The sequence below is a fragment of the Vidua chalybeata genome, chromosome 15 (assembly GCF_026979565.1).
Source record: "Vidua chalybeata isolate OUT-0048 chromosome 15, bVidCha1 merged haplotype, whole genome shotgun sequence".
Lineage (NCBI taxonomy): Eukaryota > Metazoa > Chordata > Aves > Passeriformes > Viduidae > Vidua > Vidua chalybeata.
In genome coordinates this window covers 16240898-16267122 of record NC_071544.1, presented here as the reverse complement: position 1 = coordinate 16267122, position 26225 = coordinate 16240898, and the positions used below count along the sequence as shown (strand labels likewise).

At 47.7% G+C, this 26225-nt stretch overlaps 1 protein-coding gene across 3 annotated transcripts in view; it reads left to right on the top strand.

The window, feature by feature from the left end:
* ERGIC1 (endoplasmic reticulum-golgi intermediate compartment 1) overlaps nucleotides 1–26225 on the top strand; it is a 58998-nt gene that overhangs the window by 28650 nt on the left and 4123 nt on the right. For all 3 annotated transcript variants that reach the window (XR_008433569.1, XM_053956298.1, XM_053956299.1), the window contains exons 4-9: nucleotides 9207–9301; nucleotides 9932–10056; nucleotides 12353–12457; nucleotides 15446–15506; nucleotides 16576–16676; nucleotides 19301–19423. Coding sequence is in view for 2 of the 3 variants with exons in the window: in XM_053956298.1 (XP_053812273.1) it covers nucleotides 9207–9301; nucleotides 9932–10056; nucleotides 12353–12457; nucleotides 15446–15506; nucleotides 16576–16676; nucleotides 19301–19423 (610 nt within the window). In the remaining variant the exon portion in view is untranslated. The remainder of the gene's footprint in view (nucleotides 1–9206; nucleotides 9302–9931; nucleotides 10057–12352; nucleotides 12458–15445; nucleotides 15507–16575; nucleotides 16677–19300; nucleotides 19424–26225) is intronic.

Here is a 26225-nt window from a genome sequence, read left to right as displayed (position 1 = left end):
CCTAATGGCTTTGGGATTCCTTTAGGTTGAGTCCAAATTCTCAGACATCCATTCAGCTTTTTAATTTGCTAAAATTAATAGGCAAACTTGGTTCTGAACTATTTTTGATAGAGGAAGCTGTTCCAGACTTGCTTGATCCTTTATTAGCTGCATGCTGGATTGCATAATTAGCAGCATGGAGAAATGGATTGCATAAAATAAGAATTATTAATTTAATATCAATAATTGCTTTTTTTTATGATGTCAGAGCTGAATCTCTGATTCATACAGGTAGTTTTATTAATGTGTGAATTTTTTCTTCTTTTGTTGAGCCTTACGAGGAAACCTTATTCACAGGTTTTGTGCCTGAGAACAAGTTGTCCCAGGTAGTGACAGCTGTGAGAAAAATTGAAATAATTTCTACTTTTAAAAATTGTTCATTGAACAAGTGTGAAATACTTATTAACATCGAGTTAATCAGATTTTTATTTTTTTCCCCCTGTTCTCATATTCTTCCTGCCTCAAAGTAAACTTGTAGTAACTCTTTAACACACCTACCTTTGTTTTGGGCTCTAGGAAACCTTCTCCATCACCCTGCTGATGTGGCAGTGAGCTCACTGAGTGTGAGGCACAGTTCCTGGATAGCTGGGAAGGGTGGAACTTCTGTCAGGCTCACATGATGGTCCTGATAGCAACAGATGTCAGTGCTGAGCTAAAAGGCTCTGAAACCTTGCTTAGATTGGCCATTTTGATAACCAAGAGGCTCTCATTGTTTTTGTGCAGCTCTGTCTTGGATCAAGAGTATAATTTCAGGACTAATGTTAAGGTTGACTAATGTTTAACCGAAGGCAGGAGTGTAATCCAGCTCAAGATCATTTTTTGTGCCTGTTGCACGTTTACTTCAGAGATGGTATCACAGATTTCTTGCTTGCTCACTGTTTCTTTGACTTCAGTTCCGTGTGTTTGCTTGTGAAATCCGGGGTCACCTTATCAGCCACTCCACAGAGCTGAGTTTCCTTGGATTTCTTGTTTTAAAAAACACAGAAAAGCTAGAAAGACTGCTTCAAGTCAAGCACTGCTTTTTCTTGCTCTCCTCTTAGATGTCATTATCTTGCCTGGTTTTCTTATTTCTTTCAGTTAATGCTTTACAGGAGGAATTAGTAATATTTACCTAGTTTTGACCCAGTTAGTGAGAGCACATCTTTATGTAGTGGCAGTTTCCTGACTAGAAATTCCTTTTTGAACAGCACAATTGCATAATTCTCTGAGACCTCTTCTTGCTTTTTCCTTAAGAAGATGATGCATTTTCCACAGAAATATTGGGAAGTGCTGTAAGCACACTCAGCTGACAAGTTCCTCATTAAATCCTCAGAGAGATGGTGAAGTGCCTTTCCCAGCAGGAGCTGCGTGGGGAGGAGATGTTTGCAGGCAATAAGGGAGTAAAATTTGAGAGAGGCATGTCACACAAGAGTCTGGGACAAATGACTGCAGGAACCTGCTTCGTCATGGACTGTCCAACACAAAAGCTCACACAAAAGAGTAGGACAGCCTCCTTCTGATGAGTTACAAGTCATCAGACTCTTGCTGGGAACATTCACCCCCAGCACTTGTGAAAAGGCTCTCCCAGAACAGTGGAAATACTTCAGAAAGTCACTTCAAGTCCTTCCCAGTTCAGCGACTTCGAAGGCAAGAGTAAACTTTTATTTTCCATTTCTTACTCATTGGTTTCTCTTCTGAGAAACCCAGTACAAGTTGTTGTGAGCCTCTTGTGGTTCCCTTTCAGTCAGGTGTTACTGGCAGTGTGTTGTGAGGCAGCAGAGCCTCATCACTGGGAATAATAACTGGGAGCTCTGCGTGGTCTGGAACTTGTGAGAGCTCTGTGCTGCCATTAAACTGGGTAGTAGCAAATAACAGGGGAAAAACTGTCTCAAAAAGGCTTTTGAGCCTTATTTTCCCATGATCCAAATACTTACAAATATATGGAAGATTCCTTATGTGCAAACTGTTCAGTTCTCATCAACTTTTATTGCAAGCTTCAAGGGTTTTTTTTTTAGTATTAAGAGTCTCCTACAGCAGATACCTCACCCAGATTGAAGTTTCCCAATGCCAGCCAGGACCTGAATGATTACAGGTGTGCAGTTACTTTGTGAACTTTCCTGCTTTGTCACTGCCAGCTGTGCTGTGAGACTGCATCACTCTTTCTCCTTTTGTGTCATATTTCCCTTAAAGCACTTGACAGAGCCAAGCTGGGTGGGGAGAGCTGCACAATTTTGATGACAAGGTAAGCACTTGGCCTGGTGTTTTACATCAGAGACGTGGCAGATTCCCTGCTGAGCACTTTTCAGAGCCCTTTTCCACCGAGTTTTTGTGTGTGGGGTGTGTGCAGGGACAGCTCCTCCAGGGCAGTGGTGCCCACAGGATTCCCTGTCTCACTCTCAGCACCCAGAGCTTCCCTTGGTGGCTGCATTTCAAGCAAGAGGTTGGTGTGGTTTGTTGAGCTCGTGCTGCAGCATGAGAAAAGAAGGTCTGCTCTGCGCCACAGTGACCCCAAATACTCACTGGCTCCTGCCCACTGCTGGACTTTCTTCCACGTTCACATGAGTGCAGCAGCCCCAGTGCCTGGCGTTACTCGAAATCTCGGTTTGGCCGCTCTTGCCCAACTTCAAAGCTGTTTTTCCTTGACCAGCCCATTGTGGTAGCATTTACAGTCTCAGCTGCTGAAGGCTTGTCTGGGTGGCAGGGAGCCAAGAAATGACAGCTTCATCTCGAGGATCAGAGTCACAGCCCTAAACCCAAACATTACCTGTGTGGGGAGGACGGCAGCTGTGTCAGAACTCGTGTGGGCATTTCTAATGAGCAGCCAGGGCTGTGTCTGGGCACAGGAGCTGACTCCAGTTAGGAAGTCAAACCAAGACACTGCAGGAAGCTCATGGAAGAGGTAACACACTCTAAAGGCATGTCCTTTTCTGCTGCTGACGGGTTTCCTGGGGAGACCAGCCCTGAGGAGGGTAGAAAACTCCCAAGCTGCTCATCTTCCAGATTTATTGTGTGACCCTAACAGGCTTGTGAGCAGCCATGAAGGAAATCCAAGCTTGGCACTTAGGTGGGGCTGCATCCTTCCCAGGAAAAGCACAGTCAAGTCGTGGTGAGGGAAAAGAGCTTTTTTCTTTTCTCAGTCACAACCCATCGTTGCCATTAAGGGGAGGGTGAGTTTAACTCTGGAAGTCAAGGATCTGCTTGATTTTTAGGTTTTTTTAGTCCAGACTAAGAGCAACTGAAGACATAGTCCAAACTTCAGGCACTGGAATGTCCCCATCCCTGGAGGTGTCCAGGGAACACCTGGATGAGGCACTCAGTGCTCTGGGCTGGGTCACAAGGTGGGGATGGGTCACGGCTTGGACTCAATGATCTTGGAGGTCTTTTCCAACCTAAGTGATTCCACACCAAGAACCTTGATGAATCTCCTCAGTTCTGCAGAAGATAAAGAAAAGGAGGTCTGTGCTCCAGTTTGAACATCTGAAAGCATCAAACACTCTTGTCCCACTGAGCCAATGACTCAAATGGTTGAAGAAATTAAGCTAAAGGGTTAAATGTGTCTGGTTTTTCCTGGGCAAGACCAACAGTTGGTTGAGTTGAGAGTAGTCTGAGTGCTATAGCAGCCTCCTCATTCCTCTGCTGCTGTGCTGCAAATCAGAAGCATAGAAATCACCCATCTCTTTTCTAATTAACTCAGATCAGTGCTAGACGTTAATAGCTGGCAAGATGATAATCTCACAGTTTTATCACCCTAATTAGGTCATGAATTATGTCCTGTAAGATCAATAATAGTTTTCCAAGTATTCCATCATTAAGGATTAAAGATGTAATTAACTAATGTAGTCTGCCTTGCATTGGCAGCCAGGGGAAGGGGTAGGAGGGTATGAATGTGGTGCTTGTGGTATGAATGTTTGTGCTCAACACTAATTCATCTGCCACAGCACACTGTAGGAAGCAACAGACTGTTCCTGGCAGTGTTTGCTTTTTTCTTTTTTTTTTTTTTTTAATGTAATAACAGACAAAAACCTATCTGAATTGACAAGTTTGCAAATTGGAAAGCTGAGCCCCCCACAAGGCAATTAATTACTTAAGCAGAATATCTGCAGTAAAATTACTGCCTTTTCATGAAAGCATAAACCATGAATCACAGAATCACAGAATATCCTCAGCTGGAAGGGACCCACTAGGATGATCAAAGCCCAATTCCTGGCCTGAAACAGGACAGCCCCAAGAAGGCTGTCAGGAGTGTGGGAGGAAGCAAAACCCCAGGAGTTTCAGGGAGCAGTGTTCCTTGTCCACACTGGATCCATTTGCATGCCCAGGACTGACCCTGCAGAGCAGCAGGATTGTCACCAGACCTGTCTTCAGAGGCTTTTTATCCCACAGCTCTCCAGAGCGTGTGGGGTGTGTTTTGTGGCTCTCAGCCCGTGGAAATGGTACCAACCAGCAGAGTGTGATCCTGCTGCAACAGGGGTTCCTTCTGCTGCAAACCCTAACCTGGGAGCACAAGCCAAGAGATGCCACAATTCCTGTGCCCTGCCACTGAGCTGGAGATGCACCTCCAACCCCGCTGGCTCAAACATTTGAGGCAGATGAAAAGCTGGAGCCAAGCAGCCCAGCACAGGCAGCAGAGCTTTGTAGGCAAAGGAAATTGGAGCTGTAATCCTGCTCCTGCCGCGGACTGACCTTGAGACAGAACCTTTTCTGCAGAAGGATGTAATCCTTAGCAGCTCTGAGAGAGGTAGGCAGGTAAGAAGCTTAATTGATGTTTGCGTGGCAAGGTGGAGATTACCTAAGAGGAGGTGTTGGAGGTTTGTGCGGGGTTGCTGTGCCCTGTGTGGGCTTGCAGGAAGCGGAAGGTCGTGTCATGATGTCATTTGCAATTCCTGACTCAAGTCTACATTGATGTCTTTCGAACCCTTCTCCTTCTTCCTGTCTCCTGGAGAGCTGTAATCCCTTCCTTTGTAGGGCAGCGTGTTTGCTGTGCTCCACAGCTGATCTGGGACAAGCACCTTCACACTGAGGAGCTGACTGGGATGCAGAAGATGACAAATGTCAGAGCAACAGACACATGACGCAGCAGAGAGTTTGCTGACCTGCTTGTTGTTGTTTCTTCAAACAAATTGAAAAGAAGATTTGTCTAATGCTCTCTGCTCTGGCACCACTGAAAATGTGGTGATGCAGGAATCTCAGCACTGGAGGGTTGTGTCTCTGGAAGGTGGTTGATTAGAGCTGAAAGGGCAAGTGGAGCCAAGAGGGCTCACCTGAGAAAGTCTTTTGAGAAGCTTTGGGCTTCCTCAAGAAAGAATAATTATTTTCCCTCTTAGGCACAGGGTCCTGGAGATGAGAGGGTGCCTCCTGGGAGTTGGAGGACAAGGTAAAGTGCAGCTTTCTGGAGTAAGTGGCTGTATTTTCTCTGTGGCTGATGACTGAGGAGGAGTCTGGCTGATTGTTTGCTGTGAAAGGGGGAGAAAAAAGGCTAAAACCTGAAGAAGGGACTTGGGACAGGGAGGACAGAGGACAAGGCAGATGTGTTTAGAGGGCACCCACGCAGTGTGTGAAGCTCTGGGAGGTGGATGCAGTGCCCACCCTCTGATCCAAAGGGCTGCAGGCTGTTGAACTGCTGAATTTAGTGGCCAGAGCTGCTGGGTGGAAAGAAGTTACTGTGGAAGTTTTGTTTCTGGGGAAACGAAGCTGTTGTGCCATAAATCTGAGACCTAAAGCACAAGGAACAGGACTTTCTTTGGATAAAACCCTGAAGCCATGGCGTGCCCTCTGGCTGCTGTGGCCCCCTTTCCTTGGCTCTCACGTGCCATTGGCATGATCTGGCCAAAGGGTCCCTGCAGCTTTTTGCGTGGAACGCTGGAAGTTTGTAAGCAGACAGAGTAAGCAGCCCAGCAGCATCACTCAGGAATGTGAAGTATTTCCAAGTGGCTCTTTCTAGAAGTGAAGCAGATTCCTGATGTGTGGATCATGGAGAAACTTCCCTCCTGTTCCTCGGGTCAGTGGTGGGAGGCTCTGTGGGGGTGGGAGGTCCAGCTCTCACCTGTTGTGTGTACTCATTGTACTTTCAGAGCTCTGCACCCTCACCCTCCTTCACTGTGCTGCTTTTATTCAAATATTCCTTAGTAGCAGCCAGGAAAACACCAACTCCTACATGTTTGGAGAAGGTACACCCTGCCTTTGGAGTCACGATATGACCAATATCACTGCCTCTCTCTGCCTGGCCTCAGGTTTTATTTCTCTTGTGACCATCCCACATTTACTGTTAAGGCACTTTTACTCCTGGGACACTTTGTATTCCAGGACAGACAGCTATAAATTAGAGTCAACTTTTTTTCTTCCACCAGAGACTTTATTCCTTCAGGGAGAGTGGCTAGAGGGGGTAAATAGTGCTTTTTCTGACATCCCAGGAGAGTCTGATTTAATAGTAGGAAGGGTGAGTGCAATTTGGCTTCGTGGCCATGGGGAGGAGGATGGCAAGGGACGTGTGAGTGCCAGCCCTTTGCCACCCAAACCTGGGTGCCAGTGGCTCACTGGAGGGAATAGCCTTGACCCTGGAAATTTGCATTACCTGTGAGATTTCCAGAATTCCAATACTCCAAATATTTGAGGAGAGAAACGGCCAGTTTGTTAAAAATAACCTTTCTTGTGAGGTTTGCCCCACCAAGTGCAGCCTGTGGTGTGTTGTCATTGTACCCTTGGTTCCCCATAGTGAGAGGGAATATCAGTGACACAAAGGATGCACTTGGGGGCTGGATTTGTCAGCTGTCAGAGCTGATCATGCCATGAGGAGGCAGTGCCTGGAGCTGGGAGGGAGAAGCAGGATCCAGCTGGATGGGTGCTCCATGGAAGGTGATGCTGCTGGTTCAGATGAGGGGAAGGAAAGGAAGGATCCACTGTCACGAGCTGCCTGATGTCTGTGCAGTGATGGATTGGGTTGTGAAATTTGGAGCATGAGTTGGAGAGGGGCAGGGGGCTACTGGGTGAGGAGGAGGAGGAGGAAGTGAGCGTGAGCCTTGCCCAAGGGACAGGCTGGGAGCCACTGGTCCAGTGACCGGACTGCGGGACAGGAAACCAGTTTCCTTCACCTGCAGCTAATGGGCTGTGTGACCTGCACAAGCTGCCCTACTTCTCTGTGCCTCAGTGATCCAGCAAGCAGCCAAGTGACCTCAGCACTTGCCTTCCTGTGTCAGAGCTCCCACGGGCTCCCCGTGAACAGTTCATCCTCTGATTTCGCCCAGAGAAATCAGAAATTTCTTTCTCACTCGCTCATCACCAAAAGGTTCCCGACAGGTTCAGGGTTAGAAATCAGCAAATACAAACACTGACCGTGCTAGGGCTTTTCTCCAGAGAGCTGGGATGTTGAGCTGAGCTGCTGGACCTGACTGTGCTCTGCCAGCCCTGCTGTGAACTCTCCTTTAGCCAGGAGCGCCCAGGTGCCCGTGGCACTGCTGGGCACCTCTGGGCATCTCGGCCAGCACGGCGCTGGGAAGGAGCCAGGGGTTCTGAAATGGGCTGGCTGGAGCTGGGAAATGGATGGGAGCACTGAGAGGTGCCTTGCTCTGGGGGATTAATGCCCATCCTGGCTGGAGCTGCTCCTCCCGGCCCTATTTGGGTATATGACTTAATCCAATCTGCCCAATCTGTCAGTAATGAACACGTAGAGGAGAGAATGCATTCCACCCAGGAGGAGAGGGCTCAGCCAAAAAGCTGCTAACTAGGTCACTGATGAGCAATCTTTCCCCTCCCTCTGTGTCATTTTTATTAATCACTTGAAAAATAGGTTGAGTAATGATTGCAAGCAACTTGTCAAGCCAATTAAAAACAGAGAAAGGTAGGGCTGTGAAGCCGAAGACAAATGCTGTGCTGGTTTTAAATGAGTGTCTGTAAACCCCACTGACCTGTGAGTAACTGCCTCCAAAAAACCTGGCAGCAGGTGTGTTTCTCAGTGTCAGGGTTTGTTTCTTCTGCATCCACAGGGCAAACAGTTCACCGTGGCCCAGAGATGTATCACCAAAGCAAAATCACTTTGAATCTGTCTCCTAGCTGCCTTAGTCTGCTTTGACTCTTAGCATGTGGACTCTCCAGTGGGGCTTGTCAAAGAGTTAGTGCACTTTGAATGTAAAATAAAAATGCTGCAGAGCACTTACTGGTTTTATTTTATGTAATTTGCCTGAATCTAAGCTCCCATAGCTTTATAATCTGCCCAGCTGGAAGATAAATCGTCAAATCTTATTTGTTGAACAAAAGAGCTTCTAGGTAATCTCACCATGGTCTCAGTTCAATGGGGTGAGTCTCCCCAGAGTGGATCCTCCAGGACCATTCAGCACATTCAGCACTGGGGTTGTTTTGGTTTATTTTTACGTGTGGATTGGATTGTATGTGCCAGCAGTAAATATTTATACTCCTGCATTGCTCTGCCTCTCTATCTGTGTTTTGTCTCCTGTGAGGTGCGTGCCAGCCCTGTGGGTGCTATGAGACAACATTACTCTTTGGGAGGCTGGTGTAGAGTGTGTGAGATCCTGCTGTCCAGGATGTTTCTTCCCATCTGTTCCTGGCTCAAATCCCCTTCTCCTCAATTTTAGTCACCACTTTAGGTTGCCATTCATAGACTGGAATGTGATATTGAGGAGGAGAATACAAATATGTCATGCTGCCTTCCTTCTCTTGCTGCTGCTCTGTCAGCTGGGTGGCAGTAACAAAAGGCAATTAGTGACACAAATAAGCTTTCCTGGGGGTAGTTGAGAGCAGCCTTTCTCTAGAACTATTTGTGGAACAAATGGAAAAACACATGATTCCCTCCTGCCTAAAAGGAGTAGCAGCCCTGGGGAGGGGAGGGTTGGATCAATAACCTGCCATCTCTTCAGCATTAGGCTCTTGTTTTGTAGCTCCTCTGAAACCCCAGGGTGGAGAAGGGTACAGGGAGCACAGAACAGAAGTTTTGGTTTTTACTGGTGCAGAACTTGTTTAAAGCCTCCTGCACTTGGCAAGCAAAAAATCAAATTAAGCTGTGAATTGCCCCCGTTCCATCCTGGAGAGCTTTCCCTTCTCTCTGTAACTCCGTTGTAGCCATCACACAATCAAACCTCCTCTTTCCAGTCTCTTTTTCCCCTTCCCCATGCAAGTTTTTGGGTTTTCCCTGTGGGAAGCAGCCCTGTGCCTGAACCACTTGTGTTTTTGCCCTGCAGAGTTAATGAGCTCTACGTGGATGACCCAGACAAAGACAGTGGAGGGAAAATAGAAGTGAACCTGAACATCAGTTTGCCAAACCTGCACTGTGAATGTGAGTACCCCTTCACTTAGCAGCTTTTCTTTGTGCTTTGAGTAATACTTGAAATGGGCCCAGACTGGTACAGTGGTCCTTCTTCTGTAACAGGATGGAAATAAGTGGCTGCAGCCTCTGCCAATATCCCTTTGCTTTCTGTTCCAGGCCAGGGCACCTGTTTTCTTGGACCATGTGTTAGTGGCTGATCTTCACTGGCTTCTTTCTGAATCTCATTTCTTTTCTTTCTTTTTTTTTTTTTTTTTTTTAATACCAACCTTTTTGTGTCTGGGAGCAAGAAACCTCCCAAGTTCCATCTGAATGCACCAGCTGGTTGTTGGCTCTTCCCAAGTCACCTGCCTTGTCTGCCTGAAGTTTTTCTGTTTGTGTGATTGGGATTGCAGGCAGCTGGCAGGACATGGGAAGTGTGTTTGTGTCAAATAGGCAGCGTGAAAAGTTTGGTTACAAAGCTTTTGGGGTATAACAATTTTTGACAAAGGACATTATCACCTCAGTTTAGTCAAATGTCAGGAAAAAAGGTGTGGATTTTTTTTCAAGTAAAGGCAATACATCCTTTTCCTACACAACCTTCCTGTTACTTATTTTGTTTGATTTTTTTTTAAAATTGTGTTCTCCCTCCCACCCATGCAGTGGTTGGACTGGACATCCAGGATGAAATGGGAAGGCACGAAGTGGGTCACATTGACAACTCGATGAAGATCCCTCTCAATAATGGGGATGGCTGCAGGTTTGAGGGCCATTTCAGCATCAACAAGGTGAGTGGCAGTGACACTGGGTGAGGGTGTGCTGGCTGGGGAAATGCTGGCAGGATCCATTTGTAGAAATGAAAATTTGGAAATCTGTGTCTCTCCTGCCGTGTGTGTGTTTATGACCCTGATCAGACAGAAATTCGAGTCAGTGTGGGGAGAGGAGGCTGCATGGCCAGTCCCACAGGGAGTGTGTTAGATCAGGGGTTTTCTTCACTCTCCAGAGCAGGTAATGGAGACAGAATTGCTGAACAGAGAGAGCAGCTCTGTGCAGCAGCCCAGTGTTCAGGGGATGTGTGAAAACCCTACAGATGCCAAAGGGCTTCTGTGTTTACTCCTCACGACTCCTGCAGCTCCAAAACCTGACTCTGTGTGGAGAGGTCTTTGGCAGTGGCTGCATCCCAGCTCTCCTTTGTTCTGAGAGCTGCAGAATGACAGGAATGTTCCCTGCTGGAGGGTGCCAGGGCTCCGTGCTGGGATGTTTGGAATACAGCACGTGGCCCCACGCATGCTTGGTGGGGATGCTCTGCTTCTGTCTCAAGGAATGAAAATCCAGGCCTGGAGGAGGCTCCTCTTTGGGATGGGTGTGTTCAAGATTGAATAATCTTGCTATGTAATGCTGGAGATGACTTGCTGGGGTGGGGGAGGCACTGGTGGGACCCACTGATGTCCTAAGAAGGGCACACCCTTTATTCACTCCTCTTGGTGTACCACAGGCTGCAGAATCCTACTTCCTTCTTTTCCTCCCAGGTCATGTTAAAGCACATCTAAAAATAACAGACAGGGCCTCTTGCTGATTCTGTGGAAAGGATTAGGGATTTAAAAAGAGGACTTTTTCCTCATCTCCAAGCCACCAGGATCGCTGGCAGCTGGTGGTACACAAAACTGGGAAAGGGCTTCTGGAAAGGTAGTTCTTGTCCAGACAATTCCCAGAGCACAGAGCTGAGATACCTGGGGTTTGTCTGCTGCATGTGGTGTGTCCTGCTCACAAAGCAGCTCTAGGAGGGGGTGCAGAATGTGGCAGTGAGGAGCTTCCTCCACTGCTGATTTGTGTCTCATTTAGTGGCTGGGACAGCTGTCCCAGGCAGGGGAGCTGACCCAGGACTTCTGGCTCTGGAAACCCCAATCTCTTGTGTGTGACCTGGAAGTCTGCAGTCCCTTGGCAGGAATTGGACAGGCTGAGCTGGGAGCTGGAGTGGGACCTGGCCAGCCTTGGAATCTTGACCAAGGCTTGCACTTGGGTGTTGCTGTCCCAGCTGCTGAGGGAGGACAGGGTGACAGTGAGATGATGATGGTGTGTGCTGCTTGCTGCAGGGCCTGACGCCCTGTTTGCTCAGCTTGTTTATGACACAGCTTGGTGTCCACACCTGAAAGTGTTCCCAGGAGTGCACTGCTGCTCCTCAGGTCATTAAATCAGCTTTCCTGAAAGCACATGGAAGGGCATGTGGCCTCCCATGGCCCTGCTGGTGAGGTGTCTCTGCAGAGAGCACGCTGGGCACCAGTTGTATAACCACCCTCCCACTCCTGCCTTCAGCCAGATTGCTCCTCAGGGTTGCTTCATTTCACAACCTTTTCTCAATAGGAAAATATTCTTGCACCCTCTGTGACAGTGATTGAGCTGAATCTGCTGAAGGACTTCAGGGCTAGTGACCTGAAAAGTGTATGCATGCAGAGTGGTGCCATCAGAGAGACACCAGAGCTCATTTTCTGCCTTGGAATTGAGTCTTTAGGTGAAACTTGTGTTTTTCAGTTATTAGTATTTCCCTCCATTAAAAAAATTAAAAGGAAGGCTCCTGCTGGCTCCTGCCAGGTAGAGAAGGGGAAGATCTAGATTGGTTTGTATGGGGTGCCCTCTTCATATAAAACTCACTCGTGCACACCATCTCAGAGGTAAAGTTGCTCATGACTGGTGCCAGAAGAGAAATACATCCCAGCTTCCTGGGCTGCTCTGCAGCAGTGGGCCCGTTTGCAAATGCCAGATGTGGGAGTTAGACATTGAGCAAGAGAGACAGGAATTTTATTTTAATAGGGATGAAAGACATAGCCTTAAGTGCTGGGAATCCCTGGAGCTGGGAGTGACCCACTCATCCTCTCCTGGTCAGGAACATCAGCAGTGTGGGGCTGCCAGACTCCGGGGCTGCAGGACTTGAGTGTGGTGGTGGTGGTGGTCAGCTGCAGGAAGGTATCACACATTCTTCCATCTTCCTGGATGGTTCCAGGCATTCCCATGTCACATCACAGAGCCCAGCAATGCCTTGAGGGATAAAATGTGCAATCCTGTCTTCCCTGTCTTGGCTAATTTTAGGTCCCTGGTAACTTCCACGTGTCGACGCACAGCGCGACGGCGCAGCCCCAGAACCCCGACATGACTCACGTCATCCACAAGCTCTCATTTGGGGACAAGTTACAGGTGAGTCCTGAAAATTCCCTGGCTGTAGGGGAATGCAGTGAGAGTGGTTTAATATTAGACACTTTGGTTTTATGGAAGGCCTGTGTGTCCCTGCAACGTAAGCTCAAGTCTGGAAGAGTTCACAGCTGCCACCAGCTCGGGCAGGAGCAGTGTCCAGTCACAGAGCAACTGTGCTGTGTTCTTCTGAAACTCAGAGTGCTTTTGGAAAACTCTGTGGCTGTCTCTCTGCAGGGAGTTAGAAGTGAGGGTTTGTGGCCCAGCAAAACCCTGGTTTTAGCATGAACACAGCAAACAAACCTTTCTGCCTTTGTGGAGGAGCAGTGATGCACTCAGGGAAGATGTGTGCTGGCTACTGTGTTCACCACAGCAGCAGCCAAGCTCTTTCTAATTCACTTCACTCTACTTGTATAGCAGACACCTATTAGTCAAATTTGCTCCGTGAAACACAAGTTAGACTTAGCACTGCCAGTTCCCTGCTGGGAAGAAGCTGAATGCATGCACTTGCCCAGTGGATAGAGTTTCACCAGGTGCTGCAAGTTATGTAATATTACCTGATTTCTCAATAAGGACAGATTACAGCACTTCTCTAGCCTACTTCCAAGGAGCTGGCCTCACAGGTGGGAGTTCCACATGTGCACACCCAGCTTGAGACTCACCCTAAACATTGCTTACCCATAGTCTCTCTGTAATCTTCTTTCCTCAGCACAGACGTCTCATTAGTCTGCTCCTTGTACACCCACTTCCAAAACCCTTTTTCATGCTAACAAGTCTAAGCGTTGCTTTGTAGTCTTCTGATTCTGCTCCCGGCTTCTTTTAGGAATTATCTTGTGTGGGAACGAGGAAATATTAGCGTATAAATAAGCTTGGCTTAATGTCTGTAAAGCACACTGAGATTATGAAAAATATGAGGTGAGTGGTAACAGGGAGTTGTGCAGCCTGCGTGGGAAATGGGTGCTCTGAGGAAGCATTCCCATTGTTTTATCATGGAGTGCTGGAGTAAGGCAGCTGGAGTGTGAATCAGCACGAAGGAGGAGCCTGGAGAGACAAGCAGCAAGTGTCTTCAGTTCTTGTGGTGAGAAACCTGTCTAGCAAATGTGGAGTTGGCTCCTGACTGGGACAAGTTCAGATGAGTATTTTCAGAGTTCAGGATAACTGCTCCTGGCTGAGTGCTCAGGGAGGGAGCTGCAGGCAAACAGCAGCTCAGCAGCACAAATTAAAGAAGGATATGTTCACCAAACAGGTGCTACCACGACTCAGCAAGCAGTGAGAGCCAGCAAGTGTGGGGAGCTTTAACTCTGTCTTGGTGCACCTTTGAATATTTCAGGTTGTCTCCACCTGCTTTGATGTAATAAAAGCTCATATTCCTTACAGAGTGAGGAGCTTCTCATTCACTCGTGTCATGTGCTGGGAGTTTGTTCTTTGTGGGTTGGTACTGACTCTGCCACTGTGATCCACGGAGGGACAGGCTGTGTTCTCCAGAAAAACCAGTCTCTTTGAAGCAGAGATTTAAATATCATCTGGCACTGAATGAGCTTTGAGTCTTCATCAGTACTTTGTGCACAACAGTGGCAGACTTCCTGTAGATTTTTCATCCTCATTGAGATGAGATCAGAATGAAAACCTGCAGAATTAAAACTCATGCAGTGAGTTCCTGCATGTCAGGTAATCCAGTGAGGAGAGGGATGAGGAGAGCAGCACATGATGCCTTTTTACTGTCAGGGGCAGATGACTCTCCTGACAAGGTTAAAGCCAGGATTATTCAACACCATAATGGAGAACTCAGTAGAAATTATGACTATTATTATCTCCCATTTCCACATCTCTCTCTTTACTGGGTTACCTGATGGCTGGAGGTAGGAACTCATTGGTTTGAATTTTGGTCTTGATGAGGGGAGAATCTACCAACATTTTGAAGTGGACCTTAAAGACTCTGGCCCAGATATTCTGTAGGAGACTTCTTAGCTGTATCAAGAATGGAACACAGCACTGTAGCCCACTCCAGCGGCTTCTTTTCCTTCTCATGCCTTTTACAGTGAATAAAGAATGAGCACAGCCTGCAGATGTAGTTTGGGAATGGTCGAGCTTGTGTGAAATTCCAGCAGAGCGCAGTGTTGGGAACAGGGAGATGTCCATTAGGATGGGACAGACACATCCACGTGCTGTCAGTTGTTGAGAGGGTCTGGGAAGGAGATGGCATTGCCCTGTTGGTGAGGTGAAACTGTCACACCCATGACCAAATCCTCCTTCCAAGCTCTTCTTCCCTGTTGTCTGACTTAAGGTCAGGAGTTTCTGGGTTGTGGAGTTCTTTGTCCTTTCTTTGTACCTTGTGAGCAGCACAACCTCTGACCTACAGCTGCTGCCATGGGCCTTTCCCTGTCTGGAGAGTTCACACATGGATTATTCTGTTGCTGGAGATCAGACTCCAGGTCACAGCGTGTGCAGGGCATGGAAATCCTGTTACTCTGGGCAAACAGATACTCACAGGTCTGGATTCAGCTGCAGGAAAAGCTGAAGGGATGTCAGTGTTGGGATGTGTCCTTCCCATCTCCAAGGCTGAGTTGTACAGACCCAGCTGCTCTGACATGAGCCACCTTTAGAGGAGAAATCTGAGTTTTAACCCCAGTGTGACCCCCATCTGTTTCCCTTTCAGCCTGATAAAATTAATTTCAGAGTTAACTCTGCAAAGCTCTTAGGAAATACCTCACGGTGAAAATTTCACAACTGGCCTCTTCCAAGTGCAACTCCTTTAGCTTTGGAGTGGTTTTGGAATTTCATCTTGTAAGATGTTGTGAAATCAGCTTTTTCACTTGGAGCCAACCACTGTGATGATGGTCACTGAAAGATATTTGGGGTCATCTTTTACTGGGTTGAGGCTTTGTTTTTTGGAAAGGTTGAATCAGGCTGATCCTCTGGTTACAGGGTAGGGAAGCAAAGGTCAAGAGTATCAAGTCAGAGCAGAGTTTCTTCATCCTCCTTTTTGCTTTCCAGGTCCATAACGTTCACGGAGCATTCAATGCCTTGGAGGGAGCAGACAAGCTCAGCTCAAACCGTGGGTATTCCTGGGGATTGCAGCTCTCAGCCACCCTCTGCAGGAGGGGAAGCAGGGCCATTCATGCAACACTGCTGTATCCAGAAGTCTTTCATTTGCTTCTTTAGCCAAAATGATCCAGACATTGCTGGCTGACGTTTCCATTTCCTCCAGTGCTACAGAAAAGGCTTAGCCCAAAAGGTCCTTTGCAGTCCTTATGGAGTTTTTTATCCATATCCTGTTCCTGCAGTGTCCCTTTGCTGCTGTTACTTCCACCAGAACTCTGCCTTGTACTTGTGTTGCAAATTACCTTGAAATTTCTACTCTGTGGATGGCAAGAGGGACATTTTCATGGCCCAGCACAAAAAGGAAAATTCAATGCATGCTACAGTTCAGTGTAGAGAGTTGTCTCTTAAATGTTCAGGCTCCTCCAGGACATCAGTCCTGTCCATTTCTTGGAACAAAATTTCTATGGCTGTTCCTGAAGCTATACAGTTGTGGTTTGGGTTATTTTTTTTTTTTTTACCTCCAGGAGCCAAATGTCATCGTGTTACACTTGGCTAGAGGATCCTTCAGAGATGTCATTTAGAATTCTGTTTTAGAACTGTTTTAGCAGACACAAAAACCAGAACGAGTCATTTAAATAATGGGGAAAAAAAAAAAAAAAGTTAAGCAGCTGTGGGAGAAGGAGGATGAGAAAGCAAGAAAGAAATGGAAGTACACAGGTTGTGATACCTCAGGTTTTTTAGTCAAAATGATCTCAGTGGGCTGCAGCCCTAACCTCAGCCAGTTCCTGATTTAACCAGGCTGTTTGTGGTGGTGATAAAAGTGTTACCATTTATAGTGGCAGGCAGTTAGGAAGGTTCGAGTAACCCAAACCTTGGGTGGGTTGTGGTCCTACAGAAGTGGTGGGCGGCTTCTGGTGTCACCCAAACACCTGCCAGAGTTCTGAACAAAGGGCACAAACGTGGGATGTGGAGCTTTGTCCCTGAGATAAGGAGGAGGGAGACACCCTTTTCTGTGGCTTGTTCTGTGGGCTGGCTCCTTTCTCTCGGTGCTAACGTGTCCTTTTTTCCTTCCCTGAGCGCAGCCCTTGCCTCTCACGACTACATCCTGAAGATTGTGCCCACGGTGTACGAGGACATGAGCGGCAAGCAGCGATACTCCTACCAGTACACGGTGGCAAACAAGGTAAAGGAGCAGCTGCCTCTTCTCTGCATCCCAGGGGATGCTCAGCCACCGTTCCTTCCCTCCTGCTCCTCTCTGTGCCCTGTGGGTTTGTAGGTGAGCAGTAGCCTCTGCTGGGAGAAGGAGGAACTGAAGCTCTGCAGAGCAGGGCTTTTCCTGCTGCTGGCGTTTGCCAGGCTTGGGGTTGTGAGGGCTCCTCAAAGCAGGTGGTGCTGGTGCTTTCATTCCTCAGGAAGGTGTTCTTCCCTCCTGGCGTTCTCGCCTGTCAGTTTAGCTGGTGTGGATTTCTGTAAATTGAGTGGGAGGTGTTTGCAGGCTGCAGGAACTCCTGTTGTGCCTGGCAAGATGCATCTGAATGGGAACTGGAATGCAGCTGAACACACTGAACATCACTTACACCTGGTTTTAGTAACAAAAAGACTCAGTTGTGATGGGTGGATGAGACAAATAAATCAGCGGAGTTTTTAGCTTTTTACAAATGTTGATTTCAGGCATGCAGCCACTGAGCTGTAGCAGCAAATATGTGCTGGTGGAGTATTTCACAGACCCTGCATTATGATAGTGAATTATCACAGAATCCATTAGTTTAGAAAAGATCCAAGATCACCAAATTCTACCAGTGACCAATTCCCACCTTGTCACCCATCCCAGAGCACTGAGTGCCACATCCAGCATTTTAATAACTCAACGTATTGAATTTTTTTTAAGGGAAAAAAAAAAAAAAGAACCTATTTACTTTTTACAGTAGAAAGCACCTTCCAGCTGAAAATTACTTGCCATTCAGGTGCTAAATGAAAGTCCAAAATCTGTTTGTAATATCTAATTACTTCTAGTTTGCCCTAACTGATAATTAAGCACACACTCTCCTGGACTAGTTCTCAGATTAATGTTCCTGACTGGTGACTTTTGGGCTTGCTTGTATGGTGTGTCCCAGGGATTTGGACATCTCCCTTTGTTCAGATTACAATGTATTTGTTCTGCTTAATGTCACAACTGCTGTTCTGATAAGACTCCTGTGACAGGAGTTCTGAAAGTAATTTGGAAAATTGCAGGAGCTTTTGACACTTCTGTGAGCTTGGCTGCAAATTGGGGCATTCAGCCAAGTCTGACTCATTAGGGCAGGATTGCTGGTGGGGAGGAGGGGAGAGGAAGGAAAAAATGAGGTCAATTCTGTCAAAACTGAGGTGCTGAAAGCACTGCTGCCTCTGTGCTTTCTCCTCGTGGTGCTTCAGTCCTTTACTCCACACTGAGCAGTGGGAAAGGGAAATGGGAAGCGCCTGGAACAGTCTGGCACAGAGTGGCTGGGATGAGGAGAGTCTGAAGGATATAAACTCTGTCTCCTCTCTTAGCTCCTCTGTTTCCTCACTTCCCACATAACCACTGTCCCAAAGTGAGCAGCAGAACTCCAATAAAAGCCTGACAATTACATGACTGGGGACATCTGCTTCTCTTGCCATCATGGGAGGAACCACCTAAAAATAGGGAAATTTGGGATTTATATGAGATGATTGAAGATAAACACTGTTTCACCAGCACACAGAGAGCAAAAGTAAATTTTTTTGTGTCGTGCTCATGAGCATCCTGTTGCTTGCTCTTTTTTCATCTTTCTGAAATATTTGAGGCTGTCTTTGCCTCTTTGTGAAGGAGAATTGAGGCAGGAGAGGAGATGTGAGCTGCCAGCTTGTCACAGGGCTGAGGGAGGGAAGAGCAGCTGTGTGGAGAGGCAGCCTGTGCCACGCTGGGCTCTCCTTGGACTGCTGGGGCCCAGCCTGCTTTCCTGGGATTTGTCTTCACCCTGTGAATGTCTGAAAACCGATACCTATCTCCACGGACAGCACAGACAAAGTATTATCTCAGGAAGATGTGTTTAGTTACCAAGCTGGCATTGCTGTTGGTACTGGGCAGTGTGTCCTGCTGGGTGCTGCCCTGTGGCTGTGGCTGGCAGTGGACCTGTTAGGAAACAAGTGGGTTAAAGGAGAGTGGCACTGGAAATCTGGAAGGTGTCTCTCCCAAACCAGCACTGGGATATTTTTTGAACTGTTGCCAGTGTTTTTCTGTATACAGTTTCATCCTGGCTTTCAGCAGGAGTTCTAAACGTGGTTTGACCATGGTTGCAGATGATTCATAAGAGGGCAAAGCATTCCCACTGCCAGTGGGGAGGGGGCCTGACAAAGGAATGCAAGCACAAGGAGGGATTTTCAGGTTCTTACAAACTAAATTCCATTTGTTTGGTGAATGATTTATATACAAAATACAGAATACATGTGATTTACAGAGCTAAAGCTTCACCTGCAGCAAGGCTGTTTGTATTTAAACAGAGCAGATCTAGGATGGAGAATCAATAACAGCCTTTCTGTTTAGTCCTGTGACTCTGAATGAAGGTGAGAGTAATCACCATCACTCTGTCCCCAGCTCTTTCACTATCAGGCTGTACAGAGATTGTTTTCCTCTTTGATAAGGATGGGAGGTGAGCAGTCACGCAGGAATTCACTGTTTGCTTCTTTCCATCTGGTCACTGCTACAAAACAGTGGGGTGAAGGCCAAACCCACGGAGGCAGTTTTATGGCAGACACTCTCTGGAATGAGACTGCTCACACTTTGTGCCATTTCCCCCCTTTTTTCCCCAGGAATACGTAGCCTACAGCCACACCGGCCGCATCATCCCGGCCATCTGGTTCCGCTACGACCTGAGCCCCATCACAGTGAAATACACAGAGAGGAGACAGCCTTTGTACAGGTTTATCACATCGGTGAGTTGCCCTAAACTCTCCTTCTCCCTTCCTCTGCCTGCCTTTCATGTCCCTCCCGAGCCTTTCTTGTCCAGAGGAATTGAATTTCTGCCTCAGGGCGTGCTGGAGTTAAAGCAGCACATCCCTGGGGTGGTGCTGGAGTGGGAGGTGAGTCCAGTGCTCTGACAACTGGATTTAATAGTTGGGCACAAAAAGTAACCTGTTCCAGAAGTGCCAGGCTCTGTCTAGGCAGGATGGGCTCTATTGCAGCAGGTCAGAAGCTGGGAAGTGAAGCTGATGTGGTGAGCAGTAAACTGCCCAGTAATGAGATCAAATGTGCAGAGAACCTAGAATGGTTTGGATTGGAAAGAACCTTAAACCTCATCCTATTCCACCCCCTGCCATGGGCAGGGACACCTTCCACTGTCCCAAGCTGCTCCAAGCCCATCCAGCCTGGCCTTGGGCACTTCCAGGGATCCAGGGGCAGCCACAGCTGCTCTGGGCACCTGTGCCAGGGCCTGCCCACCCTTTTCCACCCCAGAGTCATCCTGGTCTCTCCAGAGGGTTTTCCTTTGTTCAAGTGAGGGAAGGACAACTGTTAGATGACACAGAGCTGCCTTGTCCTTGCTATCTGCTGGTATTTGGGTGATTTTTACAGTAAATAGGAAGAAAACTGGCAGTGGAGTTTTTAACAGCACCCACTCCTCTCCTCTCCTACAAGACACTGAAGATTTTTTTTTGCACTGTGTTTTACTCAGTGCTGCTGCTTGGCTTAATAAGGAGTGCCAGTTCCAGGCATTTACTGCTGGGTAGAAGTGGAGAAGAGCTGCATTATCAAATTCCAGAGGTGTTTTCCTGACGAGTTCCATTTGGATCTGTCCAGAGAGCATCCTGCAGTCCTGATCTCAGCATCCAGAACAAAGCTGTGCTGGCCAAACTGCTCATTAGGCAAAGAGCTATTTAAAGATCCTCCAGAACTTTAAAAAAAATGTGTCTTCAGGGAGTTGGCTTAAAATTGAAGCTGCAGTGAGCTGTGCCAGTGAGGCATGGTGGAATGTGAAGCAGTTGATAACTTGGCTGGAGTGAAGACCTCAAATTCTGATTTTTCAACTGTTTGACTGTTTTAACTGGAATTCACATCAACAGTGTGGTGGAGTTGCACTTCAAGATTTTGATTTTGCAACTTCTGATAAACAATAAGTTCCTTTCACTGAACTTCAGACAGAGAATAGAATACACAAATAACCAGATAAGGGGGCTTGAAGTAAAACCTAAATGTCGTGGTGAAAGACTTTCTCTTCTTAGCACATCCACTTGGCTTCAGAATATAATCCTAAAAAAGGTCAAACATCAGCATTTCGTGACTTGGCATCTCATTCTGCCTCTGCTTCTTTCTCTAAAATTATGCTCCCCAGAAGTTTCTTACACATCTTGTTGGGGGTGAGGATGTGGAGGTGTTTTCATGGGAAATGATTTGATAGCTGGGATTATTCTTTATTTTTATTATCAGCATTGACTCACTGCAGATCTGCCATTATATGCCTGTAAAAAGCATCTTTTTTGAATGATATCCTGCTTCTGAGGTGACATAAGGGACCACAGGAGAGAATTTCCTCCCTGGTTGCCACAGTGACATTTTGGTTTTGTATCATTTGAATTTGTATCCCATAACCTCAAAACCTGAAATGTGTGTTTCCTACTGAGAATCCAAAAACGGAACCAAAAATGGATTCCAAAAAAGCAGTTCCAGTTCTGTTTCTGTAAAGATTTAAAGGTTGATTAATTTTCATTAAATAAGAATTTCAGTTTCTCCTCTCCCCCAGAATAACAGTTCTCTCCACACACCATATTCCTCCCTGGACTCAGTCTGAGTGTTGAAGCACTGGCCCCAGGATGAATTTTGCCCTGTTCTGTCTTTAAAGGTAGCCAGGCACTTTCTGGCTGCCTAAGGAGAGTTTTGCAGTTGATTTTTGGCTGCTTTGTTTGGTGCTGTAAATGGCTGTGGTGTCAGGCAGCTCCCTGGGGGCTGTTCCAGCTGAATGTCCTCACTCTGGGGGATGAGGATGATGCTGGTGGCTGTGTCAGGATGTCACATGGGGGTGACAGACACTCCTGGTGTGCAGGCAGAGCCTTGTTCCAGGGGCTGGACCCTGGCTCAGCCTGGGCCATCTGGCCCTGCTGAGCTGCTCTGGCCTCCTTTGGGCCAGGATTGCTGTACAGGAGAATTGTAAATGCAGGTGAGCCCAGTGGGAAGAAATGCTGATGCCTGACTCCAGTTCAGGAGGCTGAATGATTTCTTTATTAGAACTATGCTAAAATACATTAATATACTATTTAAAGGAGATACTAAAGCTACAAACCTACTTGTTCTAACTGCCATATCTAACTCACAACTCGTGACCCTCTCTGAGAGCCCAGCCACAGGTGGGTTGGATTGGATTGGGTTGGATTGGATTGGATTGGATTGGATTGGACTGGATTGGACTGGATTGGGTTGGATTGGGTTGGGTTGGATTGGATTGGATTGGATTGGATTGGTTGGATTGGATTGGATTGGATTGGGTTGGATTGGGTTGGATTGGATGGGATTGGATTGGGTTGGATTGGATTGGATTGGCCACCAGGCCCAAACAATCCTCACCAGAATCCAACCAAGCAATCACCCCAGGTCAACAATTCCCCAAACACATTCCACATGGGAAAAACAAGGAGCAGAAATAGAAATTGTTTTCTCTTTCTTTCTCTCTGTGCTCCTCTATGAAAAAATACCTGAGAGAGGGAGAAGAATGTGCCTGGCACACGGGAGAGCAGCCTTGGCTCTGCATCACAGCCTGCCAGGTGGCACTGGACAGCTTGGGAGGGGGAGCAGTGCTGCAGAGGATCTGAGCACCTCCAGCCCTGCCCTGTTTGGATGACATGATCTGTTCTTTAGCCCCTTCCTGTATCTCCAGCCTGGCCTTTTGCATCACAGTTGCTCTGGAGACCAGTTAGTGCTGGCCAGCACTGGGCTGAGAGCCAGCAGGGATTGGGCTGGGGCGTGTGGAGTCACTGCCTGGCCATGGAGAGCATCAGCTTGTTCTGAGCAGCTGCTCAGTTTAAAAACCACAAGACAGGCTCTGGGATAGGGGCTCCTTCAGTTTACTTGGGCTCCCCTGTGGCTTTCAGTGAATTCAAATTACTCCTGGCATGGGGGGTGATCCTGGGGACTTCAGAGAGGCTTTGTGGGGTCAGTGATGGAGGGGAGGACACACTGCTGAGGGATGATCCCATGGAGAGGGATCTGTGCTGGCTGCTCAGCAGAGAGCCAAAGGCACCTCCTGCTGCTGGCAAGGTTATCTGATGCTCTTTGCCTCTCATGGCTTTGCCCTCCAAAACCTCAGTGCTGTGAAGAGCAGCATTACAGCCCTGTAGCAGCATTCCCACATCCTCTCTGTCCCCATTCTAGCTCATGCCTGCTCCTTAGATCTTCGTGGTGTGAAGAATTACCCTAATTTTCTGTACCGTGTGAGAGGTGCTTCCTGTGCAAAGGCTTTGGTTTAAAATAAGTTTTTTTTTACTTTCCATGTCAGCCTCGAAAAAAATTCAATACTAAATAAGATTTTATATTTCTTGTGGGTCAGTGCTGCTGCCTCTGTCACTGTTCCATGAGTTTGCCAGGGATCCTGGAGTTAACCACAGACACTTGGCAGAGTTAAACACGGGGGTTTTATTGCCTGTCAAACTGCACTGCTTAAAATCAACTCATCCCTCATGAAGAGAAGCCATTCAAGGCCTCCTGGTTGAGGTTATGGAGCAAGGGGAAAAGTTTCACTGATGCAAATTCATGAGTTCCTGTAAGTGGCTAAACTGAAAGAAGGTTTTATCATGAGATCAGTGTAGGGGCTGGGAGAGGAGAGCAGGCAGAAAAGCAGCCAAAGTTCTGCTGAAGCATTCAAAATCCAAATAAATTTTTTTTCCTGGTATGAGAGGACTCTAGGTGTGAAATAAACTGGAAATGATGGAAGGTGGGAACTGGAGCAGAGTGGTTACAGGCAGAGTAATTTCAGCCATGGGCGCTGGTACTGACAGGTGTCACAGATTCAGTCCTGTGACATTTTTAAAGCCAAATAATGCAAAATGTGCTGAAAATCTCTGTGTGGGATTCTCCAGCTTACCTTCCTAGGAATTGCCTGAGGGTCCTACTGGTCCTCTCTGACTTTAGAAGTCATTTTCAGACTTTAGGACATCCCAGAGGAGCACAGTCATGTGTCTGACCCTTGCCTTTCTGTCACCTTGCTCGCAACCTTGCCTCCTCCTGTGTGTCCACTCGTGTTTTCCTTTAGGCACGAGCCTGCATCCCACTCTGCTGTGATCTCCTTCTGTCCAAGGTGCATTCCTCATGCCCAGAGGGCTCTCATTGCTGGGATTATTCCACTTCTGTGTCTCTTTCCCTTCATCCTTTCATGGCTGGGCCTGAGTCCCACAGACCTCACGGCAGATCGTTGCCAGTAATTCATTCCATTAAATCTGGAGAAGTGCCTGATGCCTGCCTCCCCTGCGCAGCAGAGGTGTGATGATAAAGGAACATTTGGTGCAGCTCCTGTGCTGACCTGGAGCCCAGCCCTGGTCACAAGCACTCCAAGCCCTTTTTTCGTCACCAGGACTCAAAGCTGTGTGTGCAGGAGGCCCCGAGCCAGTGCCAGGTGTGTGTGACTCATCCCCACTCAGCACTACAGAGCTCTGCAGATGAATTTATATATTTTTTTTTTTCTATTCCCCAGCCCCTTGTGCTGCTGCACTGAAGTCAGATTTTCCTGCCTGTGATGCAGAATCTGCGTGTTGGACGGGGTTTGTGTTTGTGGTGTGACATCTCCCGTCAGCTGAGCTGCTCTGAGCTGAAAAAACCCAGCTCCATGGTGGGCATTTCCCTGGGAAGTCACCCTGTGTCACACCCCGAGGGACAGCAGGGAGGGGGTACAGGAGCAGGAGCTGGACTTGTTCCCCAAAAATCCTGTCCCTACCTCAGGCTGGAGCTCTGGTTTGAGCAGCCTCGACCTGCTGGAATGCTGAGTGTCCTGCAAAAGTCACATTTCCTGCAGCTCCTTGTTTCACTGAGCTCACTGAATGTTCATATCTTGGTTATAAATGCACATGGAAAGGAGCTGCAGCTCTCAGTGCCTTTGTTCACCCTTAATGAGCTGTTTGTTCCTTCCCCTCAGTGCTGCTGCTGCTCTTGTGTTGGTTTTTTCTCTGTGATTTTGCCCGTGGGGTGCTGTGTGGGAGAAGAGACGTGGCAGGGTGTGTGTAGTGTGGCACCAGTTCCCTTCTGGGCCAGCCGTGTTGCACTTTTATAACGTTTATCATGGAATTATTTAGGTTGGAAAAGATGTATAAGGCCACCGAGTCCAGCCTGTGCCCCATCCCCACCTTGTCCCCAGCCCAGAGCACCAAGTGCCACCTCCAGCCCTTCCTGGGACACTCCAGGGATGGGGATCCAAACCTCCCTGGGCAGTTCCAGGGCCTGAGCACCCTTTCCATGGGGAAATTCCTGCTGCTGTCCACCCTGAGCCTGCCCTGGCCCAGCCTGAGGCCGTTCCTTCTCCTCCTGTCCCTGTTCCCTGGAGCAGAGCCCGACCCCCCCGGCTGTCCCCTCCTGTCAGGAGCTGTGCAGAGCCAGAAGGTCCCCCCTGAGCCTCCTTTTCTCCAGGCTGAGCCCCTTCCCAGCTCCCTCAGCTGCTCCAGACCCTTCCCCAGCTCCATTCCCTCCAGCCCCTCAGGGTCTCTCACCATGAGAGGCCAGAGCTGGACACAGGTGTGACCTCAGCAGAGCCAGCACAGGGGACAATCACACCCTGCTCCTGCTGCCACACTATTTTTGATAGAAAAACATCTGAGTTCTGCTCAAGACTGGCTGCATACAAACCACCTGGTGGGGAGGCAGAAGTCAAGCACCACAGCAGGGGAAGAAAGTCCCAGGGTGCCACCAGGCAGCGTGACACACCACAACCTAACCTAAAAACATTACCAGCCATGTTCTAATTACACAGTTCTAACTTCCCAACTCCCACATTTTTTTACTTCTTAACTGTGATGCTCTTTTCATTTGGTCTTTCACGTTGTGTAGGATGAGGTGGTTCTGAGAATAACAACGGGGTTGTGAGAAGGGGAACAAGATCTGGAGCTTATCTCCTGACAAGGACCTGCCTGGGAAAAGGGGGATTTGTTATGAGCTAGGAGCTGAAGGAGAGAGTGATCCCAAACCACTGAGCCATTGTAGCAGGGAAATATTTTGTGTTGTTGGTCTCCTCCAGCCTAAATGATTCTGTGATTCTGTTTCCACAAAGATTCTGGTTTGACAGAATACACAGAATATTTCTGTGGTTTTGTAGCACTTGAGAAGTGAAGTGGGCTGTTAACGCTAATCAGGAGATTCATTTTTTCCCTAACTCTGTTCTTGAAAGTAATAATGTGTTTTAATTTGACCCAAGACCTGCATCTGGTGTGGAAAACTCTGTCCCACAAAGAGTTAAGCTGGCTGCTGTGAGCAGCCCTTGTCATGGAAAGTGTTAGGCAGAGCTGTGGTGTCACTGGGAGCTGGGTTTCTCTGTTAACCACTGCCCTTCACATGCTACATCAGAGTCTTTTGTCTGTTTGTAAATTATTGTCTTGTGAAAAAGGGGAAAAGACTTACAAGACTGTGGTGTTTATAACAGAAAACAGCATAGGAAGATGTGAGCAACACAGAGCTTCTAGAGAGCTGAGTTAGGTGGAGTTCAGCCCAGAAGGGAGCAGGGTTTGTGCTGTGGCAGCTGGGATTTGTGTTGGGCTCAGGCTGTGAAGAGTT